The 26934-nt window shown below is 52.8% G+C and overlaps 1 protein-coding gene across 3 annotated transcripts in view; it reads left to right on the forward strand.

Annotated features, from left to right (window-relative positions):
• The window catches only part of SPAG5 (sperm associated antigen 5), a 320831-nt gene that overhangs the window by 221917 nt on the left and 71980 nt on the right, over nt 1-26934 (forward strand). For all 3 annotated transcript variants that reach the window (XM_075335260.1, XM_075335262.1, XM_075335261.1), the window contains 3 exons: nt 8918-9086; nt 12864-12948; nt 26141-26218. In XM_075335260.1, coding sequence (XP_075191375.1) covers nt 8918-9086; nt 12864-12948; nt 26141-26218 — 332 coding nt within the window. The remainder of the gene's footprint in view (nt 1-8917; nt 9087-12863; nt 12949-26140; nt 26219-26934) is intronic.

The raw sequence follows: 26934 nt of genomic DNA on the forward strand, positions 1-26934 counted from the left end.
CTGTGCCAAACTGGTAGCAATCATTCCTGTCTAGACAAATTCTTGAAGTACCCCAGCCCAGAGAGGTGAATATGTTTAGTCTCCAAATCACTTTAGGTTCCTTGGAGCTCTTTGTGGGAATCATAAATAGAAGTCATATTTGACACTATCACAGCCCCTGAAATTGAATGACCTTTGACTACTGGATAGTTCAGATTCCCAACACAGAATCAAACCCTTCCTCAAACTGATCTGGAATGTCTCACTTGCGCATGAAAACAATGTGCTTTGTTTTTGGTTGAGGGTTCTGGGCAGGATGGTTTTGGTTTGCCAAGTTTCACATATGCCAGCTACACATTATATTCTGTCTGTTTGGGAGAAGTCACTAGACTCCTTGCATTTGTTTCTCTGAGTCTGCAGAGACCTTCTTTAGTGGTTGGTATGACAGTTTGTGATACTATTCTTTTGGGCTTTGGAGTGATGGCTAACCATCACACGTCTCGGGGACTCTGGTGGAAAACTGCTTCCAGATTTACCTCCTAAAGTTAAGAGCTATCTTTCTCTCCCTCCACTATCCCTCCTCCCCCCCTCCAAGAACTACCCAGTTTGAGTGCAGGCAGACAACTCGACTGGTGGACTTGAACTACCATTGGGATACCAGGAACTCTGCAGGGAAACCGTCGGATTCTTCTCTGGGCAAAGCTTCATGTCCTAGCTCATTCTACGGTTCACATTCTTGACATAGGGCCACAGACTTTGTCAGCCAAGAAAGTCTGGATCCCGAAAACTGAGCTTTCCTTCCAGAGGTGTTCAGCCAGTTATGCTTTTTTCTTCGGCGCTCCATTGGGAGACCCAGACGATTGGGTGTATAGCACTGCCTCCGGAGGCCACACAAAGCAATTACACTAAAAAGTGTAAGGCCCCTCCCCTTCTGGCTATACACCCCCAGTGGGATCACTGGCTCACCAGTTTTCTGCTTTGTGCGAAGGAGGTCAGACATCCACGCATAGCTCCACTGTTTAGTCAGCAGCAGCTGCTGACTATGTCGGATGGAAGAAAAGAGGGCCCATACTAGGGCCCCCAGCATGCTCCCTTCTCACCCCACTTTATGTCGGCGGTGTTTGTAAGGTTGAGGTACCCATTGCGGGTACGGAGGCTGGAGCCCACATGCTGTTTTCCTTCCCCATCCCCCTGAGGGGCTCTGAGGAAGTGGGATCTTACCGGCCCCCAAGCCCTGAGGCCGGGCTCCATCCACAGACCCATGGAACCTGCTGGATACGGAGCTGGGTACCGTTCAGGGACAAGGCCCTGCGACATTAAGGTACTCTGTGTCCCCGTATGTACAGGCCGCGCACACTCCAGACTTGCTGGGTGTGCTAGTGCGCCGGGGACAGTAGCGCTGAGCGCTGGGGTTACAGTCACTACAGTTTTTCTGAGTGACTTTATGTGTTGGGGACTGCCGCGCCGGCCGCCCCTAGAGCGGCGGCGCGGCTGTGACTTGTAGTGCGCCGGGGACTTGGCGACGACCGTGCTTTTACGACGGCGTCGCTTATAAATTTAGTCCCCGGCTTCTGCGGCCTAGCTCCGCTTCGTTCCCGCCCCCGCCCTGTCAATCAGGGCAAGGGAGAGACGCTGTTCGATTCATCAGCGCCGAGGGCTGGAGCCTTATTTACATGCTCCAGCCCTCTCACTGAGCACAGTGGGACGCAGGTTTCCCGCTCTTTGTCTGCACACGCCCAGGGCCCGCCCCTCTCCACAGGACGCCGGCAGCCATTCCTACAGGCAGTCTGGCTGGAGAACGGACACAGGCTCTGGGAGACCCAGACAAGGGATTTCTGGCGACCACACACCCACGTTAAGCGGGCGGTAAGCAGCACTTAAGTGCTGGCCCCACTAGTGCCACAGTGTGATATTTGTGTACTTTTTTCTCTGTACCATATATATATATATTTTGCACTGTAAGGTCGCTTCTTGGCTGTATACCCCAATTGCTCTGAGGAGACGACAACATGTCATCTGCAAAACGCAAGGGTGCCAAGACACAGGCTGTGAGCGCTGCTTGTGCCGCTTGTGGGGCTGATCTACCGGCAGGTTACAATGACCCCCATTGTGTGCAATGTTCGGTCCCTGTGCCACTTCGTCAGCCGGAGTCTATGGTGGTAGTAGCCCAGGCAGAGTCGCCGGTGAACCCTGTCCCGGTGACGGGGACAGAGTTTGCAGTTTTTGCTGACAGGATGTCTGTCACTATGACAAAAATCCTAGAGACCTTGCAGGCCAGGCCAGTTACTCAGTCCATGGACACTGCTGCGGCAATGTTCACCGGTCCCCCTCAGTTGGAGTTAATCCGTGCTTCAAGGGGGTCCCAGGCATCTCAGCCTGACGGCTCTGATTCAGATGACAGTCCCAGGCAGCCTAAGCGAGCTCGCTGGGAGAGACCCTCCACGTCATCACGCGGATCAGGGTCTCAGCGAGAGGAGTCTCTACATGATGAGACAGAGGAGGGTGATCAGGAGTCTAATCCTGAAACCGCTCTCAATCTGGATACTCCTGATGGTGACGCCATGGTAAATGACCTTATAGGGGCCATCAATAGTCTATTGGAAATTTCTCCCCCTGCCCCTTCTGCAGAGGAGGCAGCTGCACAGCAGGAGAAGTTCCATTTCAGGTATCCTAAGCCAAAACTGAGTACTTTTCTGGACCACGCTGACTTCAGGGAATCAGTCCAGAAACACCATGCCTACCCAGATAAGCGTTTCTCCAAACGTCTTAAGGATACACGTTATCCCTTTCCCCCTGACGTGGTCAAACGCTGGACCCAGTGTCCAAAGGTGGACCCCCCAATCTCCAGGCTTGCAGCTAGATCCATAGTTGCAGTGGAAGATGGGGCTTCTCTTAAAGATGCCAATGACAGACAGATGGACCTTTGGTTAAAGTCTGTCTATGAAGCTATCGGCGCGTCGTTTACTCCAGCATTCGCGGCCGTGTGGGCACTCCAAGCTATTTCAGCTGGCCTGGCACAGGTGGACTCTATCATATGTCCTGCAGTGCCGCGAGTAGCGTCCCTAACCTCGCAAATGTCTGCGTTTGCGACTTACGCTATCAACGCTGTCCTGGACTCTACAAGCCGTACCTCAATTGCGTCTGCCAACTCTGTTGTCTTGCGCAGAGCCTTGTGGTTAAAGGAATGGAAAGCGGATTCTGCTTCCAAAAAATGTTTAACCAGCTTGCCACTATCTGTAGATAGACTGTTTGGTGAACAATTGGCTGAAATCATTAAGCAATCCAAGGGTAAGGACTCCTCCTTACCCCAGCCCAGATCAAGCAAACCTCAACAGAGGAAGTGGCAGTCGAGGTTTCGGTCCTTTCGAGGCTCCAGCAAGACCCAATTCTCCTCGTCCAAAGGGACTCAGAAGGAGCAAAGGAGCTCAGATTCCTGGCGGGCTCACTCACGCCCCAAGAAAGCAACCGGAGGAACCGCTTCCAAGGCGGCTGCCTCATGACTTTCGGCCTCATCCCTCCGCATCCTCGGTCGGTGGCAGGCTCTCCCGCTTTTGCGACATTTGGCTGCCACAGGTCAAAGACCGGTGGGTAGCAGACATTTTGTCTCACGGGTACAGGATAGAATTCAGTTCTCGTCCTCCGCCTCGGTTCTTCAGAACCTCCCCACCTCCCGACCGAGCAGATGCCCTTCTGCAGGCGGTGTGCTCACTAAAAGCAGAAGGAGTGGTGATCCCTGTTCCTCTGCAGGAACAAGGGCAAGGTTTTTACTCCAATCTCTTCGTGGTTCCAAAAAAGGACGGCTCGTTCCGTCCTGTTCTGGACCTAAAGCTGCTCAACAAGCATGTGAACGCCAGGCGGTTCCGGATGGAATCCCTCCGCTCCGTCATTGCCTCAATGTCTCAAGGAGATTTCCTTGCATCAATAGACATCAAAGATGCTTATCTCCACGTGCCGATTGCTACAGAGCACCAACGTTTTCTACGTTTCGTGATAGGAGACGACCATCTCCAGTTCGTAGCTCTGCCATTTGGTCTGGCAACAGCCCCACGGGTTTTCACCAAGGTCATGGCGGCAGTGGTAGCAGTCTTGCATTCTCAGGGACACTCGGTGATCCCTTACTTGGACGATCTACTTGTCAAAGCACCCTCTCAAGAGGCATGCCAACACAGCCTGAATGTTGCGCTGGAGACTCTCCAGACTTTCGGGTGGATCATCAACTTTTCAAAGTCAAACCTGGCACCGACTCAATCACTAACGTATCTTGGCATAGAGTTTCATACTCTCAGCGATAGTGAAGCTTCCGCTGGACAAGCAGCGGTCTCTACAGACAGGGGTGCAGTCTCTCCTTCAGGGTCAGTCGCACCCCTTAAGGCGCCTCATGCACTTCCTAGGGAAGATGGTGGCAGCAATGGAGGCAGTCCCGTTCGCGCAGTTTCATCTGCGTCCACTTCAATGGGACATTCTCCGCCAATGGGACGGGAAGACAACTTCCCTAGACAGGAAAGTCTCCCTTTCTCAGACGGCCAAGGATTCTCTGCTATGGTGGCTTCTTCCCACCTCATTATCGCAGGGAAGATCATTCCTGCCCCCATCCTGGGCAGTGGTCACGACAGACGCGAGTCTATCAGGGTGGGGAGCAGTTTTTCTCCACCACAGGGCTCAAGGGACGTGGACTCAGCAGGAGTCCACCCTTCAGATCAATGTTCTGGAGATCAGGGCAGTGTATCTTGCCCTATTAGCCTTCCAGCAGTGGCTGGAAGGAAAGCAGATCCGAATTCAGTCGGACAACTCCACAGCGGTGGCATACATCAACCACCAAGGAGGGACACGCAGTCGGCAAGCCTTCCGGGAAGTCAGGCGGATTCTGATGTGGGTAGAGGAAAGAGCATCCACCATATCAGCAGTTCACATCCCGGGCGTAGAAAACTGGGAAGCAGACTTCCTCAGTCGCCAGGGCATGGACGCAGGGGAATGGTCCCTTCACCCGGACGTGTTTCAGGAAATCTGCCGCCGCTGGGGGGTGCCGGACGTCGATCTAATGGCGTCTCGGCACAACAACAAGGTCCCGACCTTCATAGCGCGGTCTCGCGATCAAAGAGCTCTGGCGGCAGACGCCTTAGTGCAAGATTGGTCGCAGTTCCGGCTCCCTTATGTGTTTCCACCTCTGGCACTCTTGCCCAGAGTGTTACGCAAGATCAGATCCGATTGCGGCCGCGTCATACTCGTCGCCCCAGACTGGCCGAGGAGGTCGTGGTACCCGGATCTGTGGCATCTCACGGTCGGCCAACCGTGGGCACTACCAGACCGTCCAGACTTACTGTCCCAAGGGCCGTTTTTCCATCGGAATTCTGCGGCCCTGAACCTGACTGTGTGGCCATTGAGTCCTGGATCCTAGCGTCTTCAGGATTATCCCAAGGGGTCGTGGCCACCATGAGACAGGCTAGGAAGTCCACTTCTAAGATCTACCACAGGACGTGGAAGATTTTCTTATCCTGGTGCTCTGCACAAGGAGTATCTCCCTGGCCATTCGCGTTACCTACTTTTCTTTCCTTCCTGCAATCTGGGTTGGAAAAGGGCTTGTCGCTCGGCTCCCTTAAAGGGCAAGTCTCGGCACTATCCGTGTTTTTTCAGAAGCGTCTAGCACGACTTTCTCAGGTGCGCACGTTCCTGCAGGGGGTTTGTCATATCGTACCTCCGTACAGGCGGCCGTTAGATCCGTGGGATCTAAACAAGGTCCTTGTTGCTCTCCAGAAGCCGCCCTTCGAGCCTCTGAGGGATGTGTCACTTTCTCGACTCTCACAGAAAGTGGCCTTTCTGGTAGCGGTCACGTCTCTTCGGAGAGTGTCCGAACTAGCAGCGCTGTCATCCAAAGCTCCTTTCCTGGTGTTCCACCAGGACAAGGTAGTGCTGCGCCCCATTCAGGAGTTTCTCCCTAAGGTGGTATCCTCTTTTCATCTTAATCAGGATATCTCCTTGCCTTCCTTTTATCCGCATGCAGTTCATCGGTATGAAAGGGATTTACATTTGTTGGATCTGGTGAGAGCACTCAGAATCTACATTTCCCGCACGGCGCCCCTGCGCCGCTCGGATGCACTCTTTGTCCTTGTCGCTGGTAAGCGCAAAGGGTCGCAGGCTTCCAAAGCCACCCTGGCTCGATGGATCAAAGAACCAATTCTTGAAGCCTACCATTCTGCTGGGCTTCCGGTTCCATCAGGGCTGAAGGCCCATTCTACCAGAGCCGTGGGTGCGTCCTGGGCATTACGACACCAGGCTACGGCTCAACAGGTGTGCCAGGTAGCTACCTGGTCGAGTCTGCACACTTTCACCAAACATTATCAGGTGCATACCTATGCTTCGGCGGACGCCAGCCTAGGTAGAAGAGTCCTGCAGGCGGCAGTTGCCTCCCCGTAGGGGAGGGCTGTCTTTGCAGCTCTAACATGAGGTATTTCTTTACCCACCCAGGGACAGCTTTTGGACGTCCCAATCGTCTGGGTCTCCCAATGGAGCGCCGAAGAAGGGAATTTTGTTACTTACCGTAAATTCCTTTTCTTCTAGCTCCTATTGGGAGACCCAGCACCCGCCCTGTTGTCCTTCGGGATTTTTGGTTGTTTTTCGGGTACACATGTTGTTCATGTTGAATGGTTTTCAGTTCTCCGATGTTACTTCGGAGTGAATTTGTTTAAACCAGTTATTGGCTTTCCTCCTTCTTGCTTTTGCACTAAAACTGGTGAGCCAGTGATCCCACTGGGGGTGTATAGCCAGAAGGGGAGGGGCCTTACACTTTTTAGTGTAATTGCTTTGTGTGGCCTCCGGAGGCAGTGCTATACACCCAATCGTCTGGGTCTCCCAATAGGAGCTAGAAGAAAAGGAATTTACAGTAAGTAACAAAATTCCCTTCGTTTCAGCACCCCCAAAGTGGATCTCTTCTTGTCTCAATTACAAGGTCACTAACCTATGTTGCAATGGCCTTTTCGATATCTTTTCACTCAATTGGCATAGTTCCCTGTGCTATATCTTCTATAGTCTTCCTCTGCTTCCCACATTCTTTAGCTTGTCAAGGCAGAGGGCATTCCAGCAACCCCAATATCTGGCCCTGCTTTGCCAAGCATGGTCTTTTAAGTCCTTATTCAGGTGGCCACAGATGGGCCCTTATGAAATAAATATTTATAATAAATTAACATTTACCTCAGCTACACTTAATGGTGTATATGTTGGAATTATTAACTTTAACCTCTGCTTAAAGGGCATGGTTGACTTGTTTGTCCAGACCATACTGAAGGCTCATAAGCTGCAGTCTGGAGGTTTACCACCTTACCTGGGAGCCCTACTTTCACAGGGAAAGAAAAGTCTAGCTCCGTCACCACCATGTTCATGGATCACACTGTCTCTATGTAATGAGAGGAAAACTAAGAAACATCCAACTCCCACAATCCACATGAAATATCAGGTCTTTTTGTCCATTCGTAGGATACTTTCTGTTCATTAATCTTTTATCTTGTTTTGTCTGCACTTTAGAATTCTCTTTTGAGCCTCTTCAGAGTACTTCCCCAAAGCTCCTTTTATTTTAAGGTGTAATTTCTGGTTGCCATAACCTCTGTACGCCAGGCATCTGAGCTTGCTGTCTTTTCCTGAAGATCTCTCTTCTTTGTTCTTCATAGGGACAAAGATGGTGGTGTGGTCTGTGATCTATTCTTCCAAATGTTGTTTCTGCTTTTCATGTCAATGTGGACATCCCTTCCTTCTCACTGTCTCCAGTTCATCCACCAAACGTTCAGTTACAGAAGCCTTCCAGTGTTCCGATGCTGATTCACACAAGGGCCTCTTGGCCACAAAGACAACCATTCCTAAATGGGTCATAACAGTTATAGTGAATGCCTACAAGGCCAAAGACAATATCTGCTTTTTCAGGTATCGTAGCTGCTCATTTCATAAAGACAGTCGTTGAATGCATTAGTGTAGACCGCTCCCAGCCTTTCCTGTCCTTGAGTCAATTTTGTTGCCTGTGGTGCCCATGTGTTTTTCGTTGTTTGTTTTTTTTATCTGTCTCTGTCATGTTGGTGTTGGTTGTTTTTGTTAGGCTGCTTTCACACATCCGTTTTTGCCGTCCGGCACAATCCAGCAAAAAAAACTGATGCAAGGGACGGCGAAAAAACGGATCCGTTGCATCAGTTTGTTTCCATGCTTTTTTTTTCTGTTTTTTGACGGATCCGTTGTGCTACTGAGCATGCGCAGTTCAAAAAAACGGATCAGTCATTGGATTCCGTCATATGCCGGATGATGACGTATCCGGCGCCCATAGGCTTTCATTGTAACTCACGGCGCCATGCGGTTTTTCGCTGGAGACAAAAAAAAACGCAAGCAGCATTCCATCCGGCCGCCGGATCAGCTATTTACGGCGTATCCGGCAAAAGCCAGATGCAACGCAAGGCCATGTGGCACAATCCGGCGCTAATACAAGTCTTTTGGGGGAAATAACGGACAAGGTGGCAACACACGCCGGATCCGTTCTTTCCGGTTTTTACCGGATTGTGCCGCACGGCAAAAACCGGATGTGTGAGAGCAGCCTCGTGGTATTCTTAGGGTTTTTTGGGAAGCTATTAGCGCTAAACGGAGTTCTTTAGTGTCTGAGGAGAGGGTATGGCCAACCATGCGCAGCCTATCTTTTTTTTTTTTTTTTTTTTTTATATACCTGGTATCATCAAGCCTTCTAGTGGTATGGCCTATATCCATTATTCTGCATCACCCAATGTATTCAACGAGAAAGGGATTTTACGGTTCCAAGAAAAATCAAGTTTTTGGCTAACACTATTATGTAAAATCTGCATAAAGAATAATGTTTGAAGGATACAGGTCGGGCCCGCCAAAGCAATAAAGTAAGTATAATAGCTTACAATATTTTATTTTCAACACTAGATTTTAACCTGCGCTTTGCTTGTAGGAAAGAAGTTAGTGACTTACAAGAGAAGCTATCTCACTGTCAGGAGGAAGCTCAGGGCAAGATCACGACACTGTGCGAAGAAATGTCAGAGTCCTCAGCAGAAGTGTCCAAAATCAAGTCCCACATGCTGGAACTGATCAAGAATCTGAGAGAGACTGCAGAAACCAAGGTACGAAATCTCCTATTAATTAAATTATGTATCATACTAAAAGTTAGGAGCTTATAAAGGCAGCATCATGTGATTGTACAGGACTAGAAGAAGTGTTTTCATATAGCAGCTCAGGATTTATAACTTATTGCTGCTCAGCCCCGTTTACTTAAATAATGTAGAGTAATAATACAAAAGGATGGTTTTTGAAGCAAATCTGTCACCAGGTTTCTGCTACCCCATATAAGAGCAACATGATGTAGGGGAAGAGACCCTGATTCCATTGATGTATCACTTATTGAGCTGCCTGCTGTAGTTTTGATAAAATCCGTTTTATCTCCTGCAGATCTATCAGTTCTCTGAATGCTGAGTTCTGTATAACTACTCCCACACTGACTGACTGCTTTTTGCGTACACTGTGCATAGGCAGAAAGCTACCAATCCGTTGTGAGCAGCAGGTTTACTAGTTCTCTAATGATATAGTGATTTTATGAGAACTACTGCAAGCAAGTGACACTTTGCTTCAATTGGGGTTGCTTTCCCTTCATTATATTGCTCTCTGATTAGGTGGCAGATTGTTGGTGACAGATTCCCTTTCACGCTTCCAAGGAAAGCATCCATGATGTACTAACCCTTATATGGGCAGCACGGTGGCTCAGTGGTTAGCACTGCAGTCTTCAGTGCTGGGGTCCAGAGTTCAAATCCCACCAAGGACACCATCTGCAAGGAGTTTGTATGTTCTCCCCGTGTTTGCTTGGGTTTCCTCCGGGTTCTCCACTTTCCTCCCACACTCCAAAGACCTACTGATAGGGACTCTAGATTGTGAGCCCCAATGGGGACAGTGTTGCTAATGTATGTAAAGCGTTGTAGAATTGTGCTATATAAATTAATAAATATTATTATATTATTATATTGCCGCTCCAGATTTCTTTTTGTATTGAGAGCTTGTTACGTAACTTCTGACTTCCGGTCAGTCAGAAGTTACAGTCATAAGATGGTGCTTCGGCATCAGATCGACATAAAAAAAAATAATTATGGAGGGACAGTTTAATACCGGAAGTAGGGGCCTTTTTAAAGAGCCACTCCTGCACTGAAACCCCCCCCCCCCAAAACAAAACGATGGAGTGGTGATTTAATAACATCTTTTATTAAGTAGTTTTATGTGAACACTTTAAGGAAACTTTTATCTTTAGAGGTTGTTCATTACTCGCACAACCCTTTCTTAATTCCTACATTCCCCCATGTAAAATAAAAACTGCCTGTCCTCTCCGATGCCGCTGCTATTCCAGCAATGTTGACGCCAGGGCTGACGTGACATTGGCTGCAGGGATCATGTGACAATCAGCAGCTGCTCCAGTATCTCCTGCGGATGAAATTGACATCTGCAGGAAGTCAGAACTGTTGCTACTCTCACTTTCTCGACATGTCAGTTTCATCAGAAGGAAGTGAGAGTGAAGCGGCTCATTAGTGGCTGCTGATTGACTGCAGGGCTGACGTGATCAAACAGTGTCATGCACACACATCGCACTCACACACAGACATATAGAATACACATAGAAAGCAAACGGAAATATAGAAAGAAAAACACGTGGGCTCCGCCGTATTTTTACCGTCCGGCCGAGGTAAGTACACAGCGGCAGCCCGGTATTCTCAGGCTGAGGAGGGCGAGGCGCAGCTGAGAATATCAGCCCGCAGCTGCCCCGGGACTGTCGCTTCCATTATGCGGCAGTACCGGAGTGTCCCGGCTCTTCCTGTTGCCGTGATGCGGTGGCAGACAGGGTAATAAGGAGTTAATGGCGGCGGATCGCCACCATTAAGGGCGGCTTTGCACACTACGACATCGCAGGTGCGATGTCGGTGGGGTCAAATTGAAAGTGACGCACATCCGGCATCGCATGCGACATCGTAGTGTGTAAAGCCTAGATGATACGATTAACGAGCACAAAATCGTCGTAATCGTATCATCGGTGCAGCGTCGGCGTAATCCATAATTACGCTGACGCGACGGTCCGATGTTGTTCCTCGTTCCTGCGGCATCACACATCGCTGTGTGTGAAGCCGCAGGAGCGAGGAACATCTCCTACCGGCGTCACCGCGGCTTCCGTAGGATATGCAGAAGGAAGGAGGTGGGCGGGATGTTTACATCCTGCTCATCTCCGCCCCTCCGCCGCTATTGGCCGCCTGCCGTGTGACGTCGCTATGACGCTGCACGACCCGCCCCCCTAGGAAGGAGGCAGGTCGCCGGCCAGAGCGACGGTCGCAGGGCGGGTGAGTGCGTGTGAAGCTGGCGTAGCGATTAATTTTTGCTACGCCAGCTATCACACGATATCGTACCTGTGACGGGGGCGGGGACTATCGCGTGCGACATCGCAGCATCGGCTTGCGATGTCGCAACGTGCAAAGCCCGCCTAACTCTAGGCTTGATCATGGCAGTGTCTATGTGACAGCTGACATGATCAACCCGTAAGTAAAGTGAAAAAAACACACACACCGAAAAGTCCTTTATTTTAAATAAAACACAAATAAGCCCCTGGTTCACCCGTTTATTAACCCCCCCCCCCGAAACACACAGCTCCGGCGTAATCCACGTCCTGCGATGCTTGCATCCAGCCGCGACTGACACTGACCACAGGGCGTCTCCCACGGCCGGTAATGTGAACAACACATTACCGCTCGGGAGAAATGCAGCAATCTGTTCTCTGTCTATCCCTCTATCTATCCTTCTATCTATTCTTCTATCTGTCTTCTATTCTTCTGTTTATTTATCTGTCTGCTATCTATCTCAGAAGGAAATGACTTTTTGGTTTTTTGTTTTTTTTTTTTCTTTTCAATGTGCTTTATTGCATTGAATGCAATAAAACACATGTACCAACCCACACGCGGCAAAACCGCGACAATACCGCGGTAAAACCGCGGCAAACCGCATGCGGTTTTCGGGTGCGGTTTGCCGCGTTTTTTTTTTCTTTACCGCGGGTGCGGTAATCTTTCAGACCCTGCGGAATTTTTTTAACAAAATTCCGTTTTCCAGTGCGCACAGGGCCTAAGGCCCCCTTCACACGTACGTGTTTGGTCTGTTTCCTCACGTGCCGGAGACACGGGCACACGTAGACTCATTAAAATCAATGGGTCTGCGGACAGTGTGTACGTGTGGAGCATACGTGTGCCCGTGTACTCCACACGTAGACATGTCCGTTTTTCTCTGGCATCATGGGTGTCACACGGACCATACGGATGTCATCCGTGTTACACGCACAGGAGAAAACACACGTGTTTGTAAAAAAAAAAACAAAAAAATTCTATACACGCCTTCTCCAGCGCTGCTGTCTCTGCCGCTGCTGTCACTTGCTTCCGGCCGCCGCTCATTATGCTCATTGAATATTCACTCCACTGCGGGCTGCAAGCAGCAGCCGCATGGAGTCGGCAGGACCGGAGACCGAAGATCAGCACCATGGACAGCGACGCCAGGGACAGGTGAGCAGAAAGTTCCCGTTCTCTGTGCGTTATCACGGAGAACACACGTTGTGCCATAAAAACGGCACACGGAGAACAATACACACCTTTGACACGTACGTGGAAAACGTGCGTGATTTTCACAGACTTGTGAAGGGGGCCTTAGAAATATAAGCTGAGCGGTAACTGGCTGCTCTGTATCTTATGGCCAGTTTTACTGGTACAATTGACAATGAGACCTATAGTGCGTAGTTTAACCATTACATTTGTGACTATAATATTTCTTCTCCGCAATGTTACATGCCGTTTGTATAATATGGTGGTAATTTTTTTCTCTATACAATATAGAGTTTACCTGGGGCACGAACACCTGCTCGGAGTCTTGTACAATCGAAGAATGAAGAGTTGACGACTACAAACTTCATTGAAGCCGGTCAGAATACAATATTAATATAATGCAGGATGCCGGTCCCATTATGGACTTGGGAACGTTTCTGTTCTTTAATTTGATCAATACTTATGATTCAGTCTTTCAATTATCAGAGTGATAGATTTGCAAGCCGGTTTCTAGAGATTAGAAAGGCATTTGAGATTAACCTCTTGTAAGTCACCAGTTAAATAAGGGGAATAGATGCACAATGTGTATAAAGTAATCCTCTAATAAGTAGGGTGCTGGAATAGCCTAAAACGCCACCCCAAAAGATATCCAGCCGTCCTGTAACAATAATAAAATGACATCTTTATTAAACAATATTAGCAAAATACTTAGTTATATAAAGATCTTTTCAACACTGCATACAATCCTTGAACCTATAAGAAAAAGTGCTAGTGCATAATCAAAATAGTCTCAGTATTATGTATACACCTCATTCTTTAAGGTTCATTCAGACGTCCAATTTCTTTGTCGCTCCATTGGGAGACCCAGACAATTGGGTGTATAGCTTCTGCCTCCGGAGGCCACACAAAGTATTACACTTTAAAAAGTGTAACCCCTCCCCTCTGCCTATACACCCTCCCGTGGATCACGGGCTCCTCAGTTTTATGCTTTGTGTGGAAGGAGGCACACATCCACTCATGCATTCTCAGACTTAGTTATGTCGGTTGGAAGAAAAGAGGGCCCCCACGGGGCCCCCGGCATGTTCCCTTCTCACCCCACTACGTCGGCGGTGTTGTTAAGGTTGAAGTACCCATTGCGGGTACAGAGGCTGGAGCCACATGCCGTCTCCTTCACCATCCCTTAAGCGGCTCTGGGAGAAGTGGGATCCTAAGCGGTCATCCATTTACTGGGACCGTGCTCCATCCGCAGCCCCTGTGGGAACCTGCCGGACCGGAGCCTCTTCAACCTCAGGTACCGGGCCCTGCAACTCAAAGGTACTCTGTGTCCCCATAGGGGACTGTGCAGGGAGCGCACCTTCTTCCCGGAAGCCGCGGCGGCTGCTGAATTCAGGAGGCCGGTGGACTTCTGCGCCGACCGTGCCTGCTTGTCGGGCGCGGTCTCAAATTTAGTCCCCGGCTTCATCGCGGCCTAGTCGCAAAAATCCCGCCCCCGGGCCTGCCTGTCAGGGGTAAGGGCGGGATTACCGACCTGACGTCGGATGTGAGGGCTGGAGCATCCTGCATGTTTCCTCCCCCCTCACTGATCACTGTGGGGACCCCAGATTCCCGCACTTGGCTGGCGCCGCCCACGCCTCCACTCCTCCCCTGAGAGCTCCGGCAGCCATTTTTTGGCATTCTGCCGGTGGAGGATTCTCAGTGAACAGCTCTGCAGCTCCGGGGGATCCAAGGCAGGGAATCTGGAGGACACACTCCGCTCGTTAGCGGTCGGTAAGCCACACCGGTCACCCGGTGCTGGTCCCCCTAGGGTGCCAGATTAGATACGTATATATATCTATTTTCCTTTCGTCACGACAGCACCCACGAGAGAGGGATCCGCCCCCTTCAGGACAGGAAACCTACAGATAAAAAAGGGGCAGTCCCCCTCCCTCATCAGTTGGTTTCCTGTCCTGAATGGAGAGGAACCTACAGTACCTGGGTCCGGTTGAGTCCGTGCGGTCTCCGTGGGAACGGCGGAGCTCTAGGTCCAGAAGCACGGTCGGTGGAGCTCCCCTCGTGGACTCCGTTCTCCGGTGCGTCTCGTCCTCTTCCCCTTGGTTCGGCTTTGCCTCCGGGGTAATGACGCCGGCACCTGCGCGCGCCTGGCTCTGTGGACGGCAGGGAGGACCCTGCCGTGTCCGCGCGCTCTCTCTGCTGCCGTGACCCGGAAGTGCACTGGAGCGCTTCCGGGGGAGTGGACCGGGCAGGTTCCTTGTGAAGGCCATGGATCCCTCCTTCCTGAGCCGGACGCGCGGGGTAAGTTGCTGTCGGTTCTCGGCGGCCGGCGCCTCTCCCTGTGGCGCGGGCTGCGCCTCCAGTTACACGACGGGTGCGATGTATCCACCGGGCCCGGTATGGGCCGCGTCCCCGCTCTGTCTCCTCGCGGTGTCCCGGCAGTACAGGGAGGATCGTCCCGGGCTTTGGAGCTGGGTTCTGCCATGCATGGCCGGGGTCCCTGGGGCCTTTGTGTTCTCCTGGCCCCTGTTTCCTCTGTGGCCTCCGGGCTCGGTAAGGGCTCTGTGGACTCGCCTGCCTCCGGCCTCTGTGGGGCTCCTGTGGCCTCTGTGGACTCCTGGGCCTCTGTGGACTCCTGGCCCTCGTGTCCTCTGTGGACTCCTGACCCTAGTGGCCTCTGTGGACTCCTGGCCCTCGTGGCCTCTGTGGACTCCTGACCCTCGTGGCCTCTGTGGACTCCTGACCCTCGTGGCCTCTGTGGACTCCTGACCCTCGTGGCCTCTGTGGTCTCCTGGCCCTCGTGGCCTCTGTGGTCTCCTGGCCCTCGTGGCCTCTGTGGACTCCTGGCCCTCGTGGCCTCTGAGGACTCCTGGCCCTCGTGGCCTCTGAGGACTCCTGGCCCTCGTGGCCTCTGTGGACTCCTGGCCCTCGTGGCCTCTCTGGTCTCCTGGCCCTCGTGGCCTCTCTGGTCTCCTGGCCCTCGTGGCCTCTCTGGTCTCCTGGCCCTCGTGGCCTCTCTGGGACTCCTGGCCTTCGAACCTCTGTGGACTCCTGCCTGCTGTGGCCTCTGTGGGCTCCTGGCCCCTGTGGCCCCTGTAGACTCCTGGCTCCTGTGGGCTTTATGGACTCGTGCCCCTGTGGGGTCCTGGCCTCTGTGGGTTCTAGGCCCCTGGACCTCTGGGTCCTCCTGGTCCCTGTGGCCTCCGGGTCCCTGTGCATTCTGTATGTCCTGTCCCATGTGGCCTGTGTTTTTTCACGCCTCTAGACCTCCTGGCCTCTGGACCTCCTAGCCTCTGGACCTCTGTGTCCTCTAACCCTCCTGTCCTCTGGTCTCGGGTCCTCCTGGCCTCGGGCCTCTGGCCCTCCCGGCCTCTGAGCCTCCTGGCCTTTGCATCTTCTGAGGTTGGTCGGGCCTCTGTGTCTCTCAGCCTCGTGCTTCCTGGCTTGTGCCTCTGTTCCTCTGTGCTGCCTGCCCTTGGTCCTTTGTGTCTCGTGGCCTTGGCCCTCTGTGCTGCCTGCCCTTCTTGCATCCTGGCCTGGGGCCGCTGTACCTCCTGGCCTTGACCGCTGTGCCTCCGGGCCTTGGGCCGCTGTGCCTTCTGGCCTCAGGCCGCTGTGCCTTCTGGCCTCGGTCCTCTGTGCCTTCTGGCAGCGGGCCTCTGTGCCTTCTTAGTCTCGGGTCTGTGTACCTCCTGGCCTCGGTGCCTCCTGCCTTCGGGCCTCTGTGTGTACTGTCTCTGTGCCTTGGGCTTCCTGGCCCCGCGCCTCGGTTGCCTCCGGGCCTCATGCCTCCTGCCTCGGTGCCTCTGACTTCTCGGGTTCCTGGTCTCTGTGGCTGCCTGGCCTCTCTGTGCGCCTTCCTGGCCTCTGTGCGCCTTCCTGGCCTCTGTGCCCCTTCCTGGCCTCTGTGCCCCTTCCTGGCCTCTGTGCCCCTTCCTGGCCTCTGTGCCCCTTCCTGGCCTCTGTGCGCCTTCCTGGCCTCTGTGCGCCTTCCTGGCCTCTGTGCGCCTTCCTGGCCTCTGTGCGCCTTCCTGGCCTCTGTGCGCCTTCCTGGCCTCTGTGCGCCTTCCTGGCCTCTGTGCGCCTTCCTGGCCTCTGTGCGCCTTCCTGGCCTCTGTGCGCCTTCCTGGCCTCTGTGCGCCTTCCTGGCCTCTGTGCGCCTTCCTGGCCTCTGTGCGCCTTCCTGGCCTCTGTGCGCCTTCCTGGCCTCTGTGCGCCTTCCTGGCCTCTGTGCGCCTTCCTGGCCTCTGTGCGCCTTCCTGGCCTCTGTGCGCCTTCCTGGCCTCTGTGCCCCTTCCTGGCCTCTGTGCGCCTTCCTGGCCTCTGTGCCCCTTCCTGGCCTCTGTGCCCCTTCCTGGCCTCTGTGCCCCTTCCTGGCCTCTGTGCCCCTTCCTGGCCTCTGTGCCCCTTCCTGGCCTCTGTGCCCCTTCCTGGCCTCTGTGCCCCTTCCTGGCCTCTGTGCGCCTTCCTGGCCTCTGTGCGCCTTCCTGGCCTCTGTGCGCCTTCCTGGCCTCTGTGCGCCTTCCTGGCCTCTGTGCGCCTTCCTGGCCTCTGTGCGCCTTCCTGGCCTCTGTGCGCCTTCCTGGCCTCTGTGCGCCTTCCTGGCCTCTGTGCGCCTTCCTGGCCTCTGTGCGCCTTCCTGGCCTCTGTGCGCCTTCCTGGCCTCTGTGCGCCTTCCTGGCCTCTGTGCGCCTTCCGGGCCTCTGTGCGCCTTCCGGGCCTCTGTGCGCCTTCCGGGCCTCTGTGCGCCTTCCGGGCCTCTGTGCGCCTTCCGGGCCTCTGTGCGCCTTCCGGGCCTCTGGGCCTTCTGGCCCCGGCCTCTGTGTCTCTTGGCCTATGTGCCTCTTGGCCTTCTGCGCCGCTTGGCTTCCTGGTCTCTGTGCCATCTTGGCCTCTGTGCCTTCTTGGCTTCTGGGCCTCCTGGCCCCGTGCCTCTGTGCCTACTGCCTCCGGCCTCTGTACTTCTTCGTCTCTTGTGCCTCTTGGCTCCGGCCTTTGTACCTCTGTGCCTCTTGGCCTCTGTGCCTTTTGGCCTCTGTGCCTCTTGGCCTCTGTGCCTCTTGGCCTCTGTGCCTCTTGGCCTCTTGGCCTCTGTGCCTCTTGGCCTCTGGGCCTTCTTGGCCTCTGTGTCTTCTTGGCCTCTGTGCCGTCCTGGCCTCGGTGCCTTCTTGGCCTCGGGGCCTTCCTGGTCTCTGTACCTGCTGGCTTGGGCCTCCTGACCCTGTGCCTCCTGGCTCCGGCCTCTGTGCCTCTTGGCCTCTGTGCCTCTTGGCCTCTGTGCCTCTTGGCCTCTGTGCCTCTTGGCCTCTGTGCCTCTTGGCCTCTTGGCCTCTGTGCCTCTTGGCCTTTGTAGTTTGGCCCTTGTGCCTCTGTGCCTCTTGGCTTCTGTGCCTCTTGGCCTCTGTGCCTCTTGGCCTCTGTGCCTCTTGGCCTCTGTGCCTCTTGGCCCTTGTGCCGCGTTGCCTCTTGCCTCTTGGCCTCCGCTCCGTGCCTCTGTGTTTCTTGGCCTCTGTGCCTCTTCGCCTCTCTGCCTCTTGGTCTCTGGGCCTCTTGGCCTCTGGCCCTCTTGGGCTCGGGGCCTCCTGGCCCTTGGGCCTCTTGGCCTCCGAGCTTCTGTGCCTCTGTGCCTCTTGGCCTCTTGACTTCGGGGCCTCTGTGCCTCTTGTCCTCTGTGCCTCTTGTCCTCTGTGCCTCTTGTCCTCTGTGCCTCTTGTCCTCTGTGCCTCTTGGCCTCTGTGCCTCTTGGCCTCTGTGCCTCTTGGCCTCTGGGCCTCTTGGCCTCTGGGCCTCTTGGCCTCTGGGCCTCTTGGTCTCTGAGCCTCTTGGTCGCTGTGCCTCTTGGCCGCTGTGCCTCTCGGTCTCTGGGCCTCTCGGTCTCTGGCCCTCTGTGCCTCTTGGGCTCGGGGCCTCCTGGGGTCTAGGGCTCTTGGCCTCTGTGCCTCTGGGCCTCTGTGCCTCTTGGCGTCTGTACCTCTGTGCCTCTTGGCGTCTGTGCCTCTGTACCTCTGGGCCTCTGTGCCTCGGGGCCTCCGGGTCGTGTGGGCATGTGTTCTCGTCCTGCGTCTCTTGGCCTTGCGTTTTTGTGCTTGCTTCTTGCGGCGTTCCTGCCTTGCGCCCTGCCGCCTTGCGCCTTCCGCCTAGCCTGGCGCCTTGGGCTTCCTGCTTCGCCTCTACGTCTCTTCTCCTCCTCGTCCGTTGCGGTGCTGTCTCTTGGTCGACCTTGCTTCTGCGGGGCGTGTTCGCACCTGTCCGGCCCTGTCCGTTGGTCCTTCCTGCTTTGGTCGCTCGGTCGGCCCCTTGGCGGGGGGTTTGGTCTTTGTTTTGTTGTTCTTTGTCTTTCAGGATTCCGGCTGTGGCTCTCGCGTGGCGTGCCGTCCCTTGTCCTGATGGCTGTGGGCTGCTGTTCCCCTCTCATCTGTGCTGCAGTGGGCTCCCCTGGCCTCCTAGGTGTCGGATCCTTCTCCTGGGTGGTTGCCTCCTCCTTGGATGGATGTGGCCTGTGTCTCCTTCGATGGTATTGTACGGCTGTATCATGATCCTCTCCGTCCGCCTTTCCGGTCTTTGCCGGCTAGCCTTTGTTCTTCCACTGTCTTCCGTTGGCGGCTTGGCCCTTCGTGTGGTTTTTCCCTCCCTCTGAGTGTAATCTCTCTAAGTCTCTCGTGGGTGCTGTCGTGACGAAAGGAAAAGAGTACATTACTTACCGGTAATGGGATTTTCCTGAGTCCACGACAGCACCCTTTACACCCCTACCCTTTCTGGTTTGTTTGTCACCATTTGGTGTCCTGAGGTCTGGCTTTTTTGTTTATTCATTCATTGGCGGTTCCTCTCACGGTTCTCTGCAACCAACTGATGAGGGAGGGGGACTGCCCCTTTTTTATCTGTAGGTTTCCTGTCCTGAAGGGGGCGGATCCCTCTCTCGTGGGTGCTGTCGTGGACTCAGGAAAATCCCATTACCGGTAAGTAATGTACTCTATCTATCTGTTCGGTGGGCTGTATACCCCTTTCCCATATACCCTCAGTGATCACTCTCCTAGGAGACAACAGCATGTCGTCCACAAGGAGCAAAGCTGCTAAGGCACAGGGGTTTTTTTTGCGGCCTGTACCTCTTGTGGGGCTATGTTACCTGCGGGTTCCACCTACCCTCACTGTGAGCACTGCTCGACCCCTGTTTCGCTTGCTCAGCCTGAGCCTCGGACACTGGTGGGCCCCTCGGCTCATGTAGACCCCCCTGCTCCCCCTGACCAGGCTGCAGGGACAGAGTTCGCCTCTTTTGCTGAGAAACTCTCTGAGTCACTTTCTCAATCCATTGCACAGTCTATGGACAAATGGTCTTCTAAGCTGCTAGAGGCTTTGCAGTCCAGACCGGACCTTTCACAGGCACCGGCCCCTGTTGGCTCGTCGCCTCCAGGCCCCTCTCGGTCCGCGCCACAGCGCGCGCTCATAGGTTGGCCCCTCGGTCTCAGGCGGAAGACTCCTGCCCGGACCGTAGTCCTAGACCGGCTAAGCAGCCTCGCTGGGACTCTTCCCCGACTTCCTCTCGCTGCTCGGGATCCCAGCTTGAGGACTCTCTGGAGGACGAGGCGGACGTCGCAGCTCAGGGCTCTGACCCTGACGTCGCCCTTAACCTTGATACACCTGAGGGGGACGCCTTAGTAAATGATCTTATCTCGTCCATCAACCAGGTGTTAGATCTCTCTCCCCCGCCTCCTCCTGTAGAGGAGTCGGCGTTTCAGCAGGAGAAACACCAGTTTCGGTTCCCCAAACGTACACGCAATACGTTTTTTGATCACTCTAACTTCAGGGACGCTGTCCAGAAGCCCAGAGCGGTCCCGGACAAGCGCTTTACTAAGCGCCTCACTGACACGCGTTACCCCTTCCCATCTGCAGTTGTTAACCCCTTCAGCCCCCGGGCACTTTCCGTTTTTGCGTTTTTGTTTTTTGCTCCCCTTCTTCCGAGAGGCGTAACTTTTTTATTTTTCCATCAATCTTGCCATATGAGGGCTTGTTTTTTGCGGGACGAGTTGTACTTTTAAATGAAACCATAAGTTTTACCATATAGTGTACTGGAAAACGGCAAAAAAATTCCAAGTGCGGAAAAATTGGAAAAAAAGTGGGATTGTACAATAGTTTTTGGGATATTTTATTCACCGTGTTCACTATATGGTAAAACTGATGTGTGGGTATGATGCCTCAGGTCGGTGCGAGTTTATAGACACCAAACATGTATAGGTTTACTTGTATCTAAGGGGTTAAAAAAATTCACAAGCTTGTCCGAAAAACGTGGCGCACGTTTTGCGCCATTTTCCAAAACCCGTAGCGTTCTCATTTTTCAGGATCTGAGGCTCAGTGATGGCTTATTTTTTGCGTCTTGACCTGATGTTCTTAACGGTATCATTTTTGCGCAGATGCTACGTTTTGATCGCCTGTTATTGCATTTTGCGCAAAATTTGCGGCGACCAAAAAACGTAATTTTGGCGTTTGGAATTTTTTTGCCGCTACGCCGTTTACTGATCAGATTAATTGATTTTATATTTTGATAGATCGGGCATTTCTGAACGCGGCGATACCAAATATGTGTATTTTTTTATTTTTTTAACCCTTTAATTTTCAATGGGGTGAAAGGGGGGTGATTTGAACTTTTAGGTTTTTTTATTTTTTTTTAATTTTTTAAAACTTTTTTTTTTACTTTTTTTTTTTATTTTACTAGTCCCCCTAGGGGGCTATTGCGATCAGCAATCCGATCGCTTTGCACAATCTGCAGATCTTAGCTACAGAGCTGAGAACTGCAGATTTGCTGCTTCACTTTCAATGCCGGCTGTATTCCGGCATTGAGAGGAAGTGACTCATGTTAGCCACAGGCGTCATCACATGACCCTGTGCTACCATGGCAACCGCCGAAAGTCACGTGTTCATGTCACGTGACTTCCGGCGGGGTAAGTCACTGTCATGGCGGCGCCCATATACATATCGCTGCCAAGACTTTGGCAGCGAAATGTAAGGGGTTAATGGCCGCGGGTGGAAGCGATTCCACCCGCGGCTAGCAGGCACACATATCAGCTGTTGATAACAGCTGATATGTGCGCGTCTCGCCGCCGGCGGCAGGGGGCGGGGCTTACCGGGAAACGATCCATGACGTATCTAGTACGTCATGGGTCGTTAAGGGGTTAAGGGTTGGGCTCACTGTCCCAAGGTGGATCCACCAGTCTCAAGATTGGCGGCTAGATCTGTGTTGTCGGTTGCAGATGGCTCATCGCTAAAAGATGCCACTGACAGACAGATTGAGCTCCTGGTGAAGTTCATCTATGAGGCCACGGGCGCGTCTTTTGCCCCGGCCTTTGCAGCCGTGTGGGCACTCCAAGCTATCTCGGCTTGTCTGACTGAGATTAATGCTGTCACACGTAATTCTGCTCCGCAATTTGCGTCTTTGACCTCTCAGGCGTCAGCCTTTTCATCCTACGCCATGAACGCCGTCCTGGACTCCGCTAGCCGTACGGCGGTAGCATCTGCTAACTCTGTGGCAGTCCGCAGGGCCATGTGGCTGCGCGAATGGAAGGCAGATTCGGCTTCCAAGAGGTTCTTAACCGGTTTGCCGTTTTCTGGCGACCGTTTGTTTGGCGAGCGATTGGATGAGATTATTAAGGAATCCAAAGGAAAGGATTCCTCCTTACCCCAGGCCAAACCTAAGAGACCTCAACAGAGAAAGGTTCAATCGAGATTTCGGTCCTTTCGTCCCTCCGCCAAGTCCCAATCCTCTTCGTCTAACAGGCCGGAGAAAGGCCAGAGGAACTCCTATGCGTGGCGATCCAAGTCTCGCCCACAAAAGGCCGCAGGAGGCACTGCCTCCAAGACTGCTTCCTCATGACTCTCGGCCTCCCCTGACCGCATCCTCGGTCGGTGGCAGGCTCTCCCGCTTTGGCGACGCCTGGTGGCCACATGTTCAAGACCGATGGGTGAGAGACATTCTGTCTCATGGTTACAGGATAGAGTTCAGCTCTCGTCCTGCGGCTCGCTTCTTCAGAACCTCTCCGCCCCCCGCTCAGGCCGACGCACTTTTTCAGGCAGTAGCCGCTCTAAAGATGGAAGGAGTTGTGATCCCCGTTCCCCTTCAGGAACGTGGTCGCGGATTTTACTCCAACTTGTTCGTGGTGCCAAAAAAGGACGGGTCATTCCGTCCCGTTCTGGACCTCAAGCTACTCAACAGACATGTGAGAACCAGACGGTTCCGGATGGAATCTCTCCGCTCGGTCATCGCCTCAATGTCACAAGGAGACTTCCTAGCATCGATCGACATCAAGGATGCTTATCTCCATGTACCGATCGCACCCGAGCATCAACGTTTCCTGCGTTTCGCCATCGGGGACGAACACCTCCAGTTCGTGGCATTGCCTTTCGGCTTGGCGACAGCACCCTGGGTTTTCACCAAAGTCACGGACGCGAGCCTGTCAGGGTGGGGAGCGGTTTTTCTCCACCACAGGGCTCAGGGAACCTGGACTCCGATAGTCATCCCTTCAGATCAATATTCTGGAGATAAGGGCAGTGTATCTAGCCCTATTGGCTTTTCATCGGTGGCTGGAGGGCAGGCAGATCCGTATCCAGTCGGACAACGCCACTGCCGTCGCATACATCAACCACCAAGGCGGCACTCGCAGTCGTCAAGCCTTCCAGGAAGTCCGGCGGATTCTGCAGTGGGTGGAAGCCACAGCTTCCACCATCTCCACAGTTCACATCCCGGGCGTAGAAAACTGGGAAGCAGATTTTCTCAGTCGTCAGGGCATGGATGCGGGCGAATGGTCTCTGCACCCGGACGTGTTTCGAGAGATCTGTCGCCGCTGGGGAACGCCGGACGTCGATCTCATGGCGTCACGGCACAACAACAAAGTCCCGGCATTCATGGCACGGTCTCAGGATCACAGAGCTCTGGCGGCGGACGCGTTAGTTCAGGATTGGTCGCAGTTTCGACTGCCTTATGTGTTTCCTCCTCTGGCGATGCTGCCCAGAGTGTTACGCAAGATCAGGTCCGACTGCCGTCGCGCCATTCTCATCGCTCCAGACTGGCCGAGGCGGTCGTGGTACCCGGTTCTGTGGCATCTCACGGTGGGTCAACCGTGGGCGCTTCCAGACCGCCCAGACTTGCTGTCACAAGGCCCGTTTTTCCATCTGAATTCTGTGGCCCTCAACCTGACTGTGTGGCCATTGAGTCCTGGCTCCTAGCGTCTTCAGGGTTATCTCAGGATGTCATTGCCACCATGAGACAGGCCAGGAAGCCTACGTCCGCCAAGATCTATTATAGGTCTTGGCAAATCTTCCTATCCTGGTGCGCTAATAATGGTTTTACTCCATGGCCGTTTGCCTTACCCACTTTTCTTTCAATCCGGAATGGACAAGGGTTTGTCACTTGGCTCTCTCAAGGGCCAAGTATCGGCGCTCTCCGTGTTTTTTCAAAAGCGCCTAGCCAGGCTTCCGCAGGTCCGCACGTTCCTGCAGGGAGTTTGCCACATAGTCCCACCTTACAAGCGTCCGCTGGAACCCTGGGATCTTAACAGGGTGCTAACGGCTCTTCAGAAACCACCTTTCGAGCCGCTGCGGGATGTCTCTCTATCACGTCTTTCGCAGAAGGTGGCCTTCCTAGTGGCAGTCACATCACTTCGGAGAGTGTCTGAGCTAGCAGCGCTGTCATGCAAAGCCCCCTTCCTGGTGTTTCACCAGGATAAGGTGGTTCTGCGTCCGGTCCCGGAATTTCTCCCTAAGGTGGTATCCCCTTTTCATCTCAATCAGGATATCTCCTTGCCTTCATTTTGCCCTAATCCAATTCACCAGTGTGAAAAGGATTTGCACTCTTTGGATCCTGTGAGAGCACTCCGGCTCTACGTGTCTCACACGGCGCCCCTGCGTCGTTCAGATGCGCTCTTTGTCCTTGTCGCTGGCCAGCGTAAGGGCTCGCAGGCTTCCAAGTCAACCTTGGCTCGGTGGATCAAGGATCCGATTCTCGAAGCCTACCGTTCTTCTGGGCTTCCGCTTCCTTCAGGGCTGAAAGCCCATTCTCCCAGAGCCGTGGGTGCGTCCTGGGCATTGCGGCACCGGGCTACGGCTCAGCAGGTGTGTCAGGCAGCTACGTGGTCTAGTCTGCACACTTTCACGAAACACTATCAAGTGCATACCTATGCTTCGGCAGACGCCAGTCTAGGTAGGCGAGTCCTTCAGGCGGCGGTTGCCCACCTGTAAGAGGGGGCCGTTTTTTCGGCTCTTTTTATTGAGGTATTCTTTTACCCACCCAGGGACTGCTCTTGGACGTCCCAATTGTCTGGGTCTCCCAATGGAGCGACAAAGAAGGGAATTTTGTTTACTTACCGTAAATTCCTTTTCTTCTAGCTCCTATTGGGAGACCCAGCACCCGCCCCTGTACCCTTCGGGCTGGTTGTTTTTTTGTGTACACATGTTGTTCATGTTGAATTGTTCTTTTGGTTCATGGTTTGCAGTTCTCCGAACATCCTTCGGATTGCATTTACCCTAGACCAATTTATAAGTTTTCTCCTTCCTGCTTTTGCACCAAAACTGAGGAGCCCGTGATCCACGGGAGGGTGTATAGGCAGAGGGGAGGGGTTACACTTTTTAAAGTGTAATACTTTGTGTGGCCTCCGGAGGCAGAAGCTATACACCCAATTGTCTGGGTCTCCCAATAGGAGCTAGAAGAAAAGGAATTTACGGTAAGTAAACAAAATTCCCTTCTTTCTTCACTTATGAGAAAAAAATGGTCTGATCTTTCGGATCAGATATTGATGAGAGTTTGGTCAGAGCGTCATCAGAAGTTTCTCCAACTTCACCAGTCTGACGCCATAAAAATAGGATTGCACTTGGATGTCCAATGTGTTTTTTTTTTCTTGTCCCGTTAGACTTGCAGTACCGACTTCGATCTAAATGTTGGGTCAAAATCTGACATGTCTCTGAGATTTTCCACAGACCGCACGATACACAAATAATCACCATTTGCATGGTCCCATAGGCTATCACACGTAGGCGTGCTATCTGTGAAAACAGATGGCGCTCATACTTGAAAAACGGATTGAGCCCTTACCCATGATATGAAAAGCAGGAGAATGTTAGTCGCCCTGGGGTAAATTATCAATCTCTGGATTTCAGTGTGGCATGAAGGAAGCATAATATTTCTTTCTATTTTTTTCGGCAACACTGCTACAAAGACTAGTTTGGACTTTGTTGTACTAATGTTCAGTTCTGTGTCTCCAGGCTTTACAATAAATTCGACTAATTTCCTTTGATCATTGGAGAATACAGCACTTTGGAAATGGGTTAACTGGGTGACCTGAGTGGCATTCATCAGCCATCAAGGCAGGAGTAGCTTCCAGTCGATGTAGGATTGTCAGACTTGTGAATGCCAGAGCTGGTTTTCTTGTGGTAGAACAGTGCTAAAGGCAATATGGCAGAATACGATTTATTCAATATTTGGCTTTGCCAGTTTTCATATTTGCTGATGGTGTTCTAAATCAAATCAGTGTGGCATGATTTTCAGTGTATGTTAATATCAAGAAGGATAAATCCTTTTTATTTTTCAAAATTTCCAGACTCCATTCATAGAGAAGGAATCTGGAGTAAAACCAGTGCATTCACTGTGGTTCTCCCAGTAATCGCCTCATCTACTGGTAAGTCATAAATCATTTTACGTAAGTGGTTTGCTACATGAATCATTGTAAAAAAAAAAAAAAACACTGTATATTAATACAAAGCAATAATGCTGACACAAAGCAGTAATGATACTCGTACAACCAAGCCACACATACACCCACCAACCCTAAACATGAGTATATTAATTTACATTTAGGTAGTTAAAATGAGTGCAGCCAAAAGTAAGGACCGCTTTACACGCTGCGACATCGCTAGCATTTGCTGGCGATGTCGAGCGTGATATCACCCGCCCCCGTCGTACGGCCGATATGTGGTGATCGCTGCCGCAGCGAACATTATCGCTACGGCAGCGTCACACGCACATACCTGTTCAGCGACGTCGCTGTGACTGCCGAACAATCCCTCCCTCAAGGGGGAGGTGCGTTCGGCGTCACCGCGACGTCACTAAACGGCCGGACAATATAAGTGGAGGGCCGGAGATGAGCGGGACGTAGCATCCCACCCACCTCCTTCCTCCGTCATTGCCGGTGGACGCAGGTAAGGTGAGGTTCTTCGTTCCTGCGGTGTCACACATAGCGATGTGTGCTGCCGCAGGAACGACGAACAACATCGTACCTGCAGCTGCAACGATAATTGGGAATGGACCCCCATGTCACCGATTTAATGATTTTGAAAGTTTTTGCAACGATTCAAAATCCCTCATAGGTGTCACACGCAACGACATCGCTAATGC

Source organism: Anomaloglossus baeobatrachus, chromosome 2, assembly GCF_048569485.1.
Source record: "Anomaloglossus baeobatrachus isolate aAnoBae1 chromosome 2, aAnoBae1.hap1, whole genome shotgun sequence".
Lineage (NCBI taxonomy): Eukaryota > Metazoa > Chordata > Amphibia > Anura > Aromobatidae > Anomaloglossus > Anomaloglossus baeobatrachus.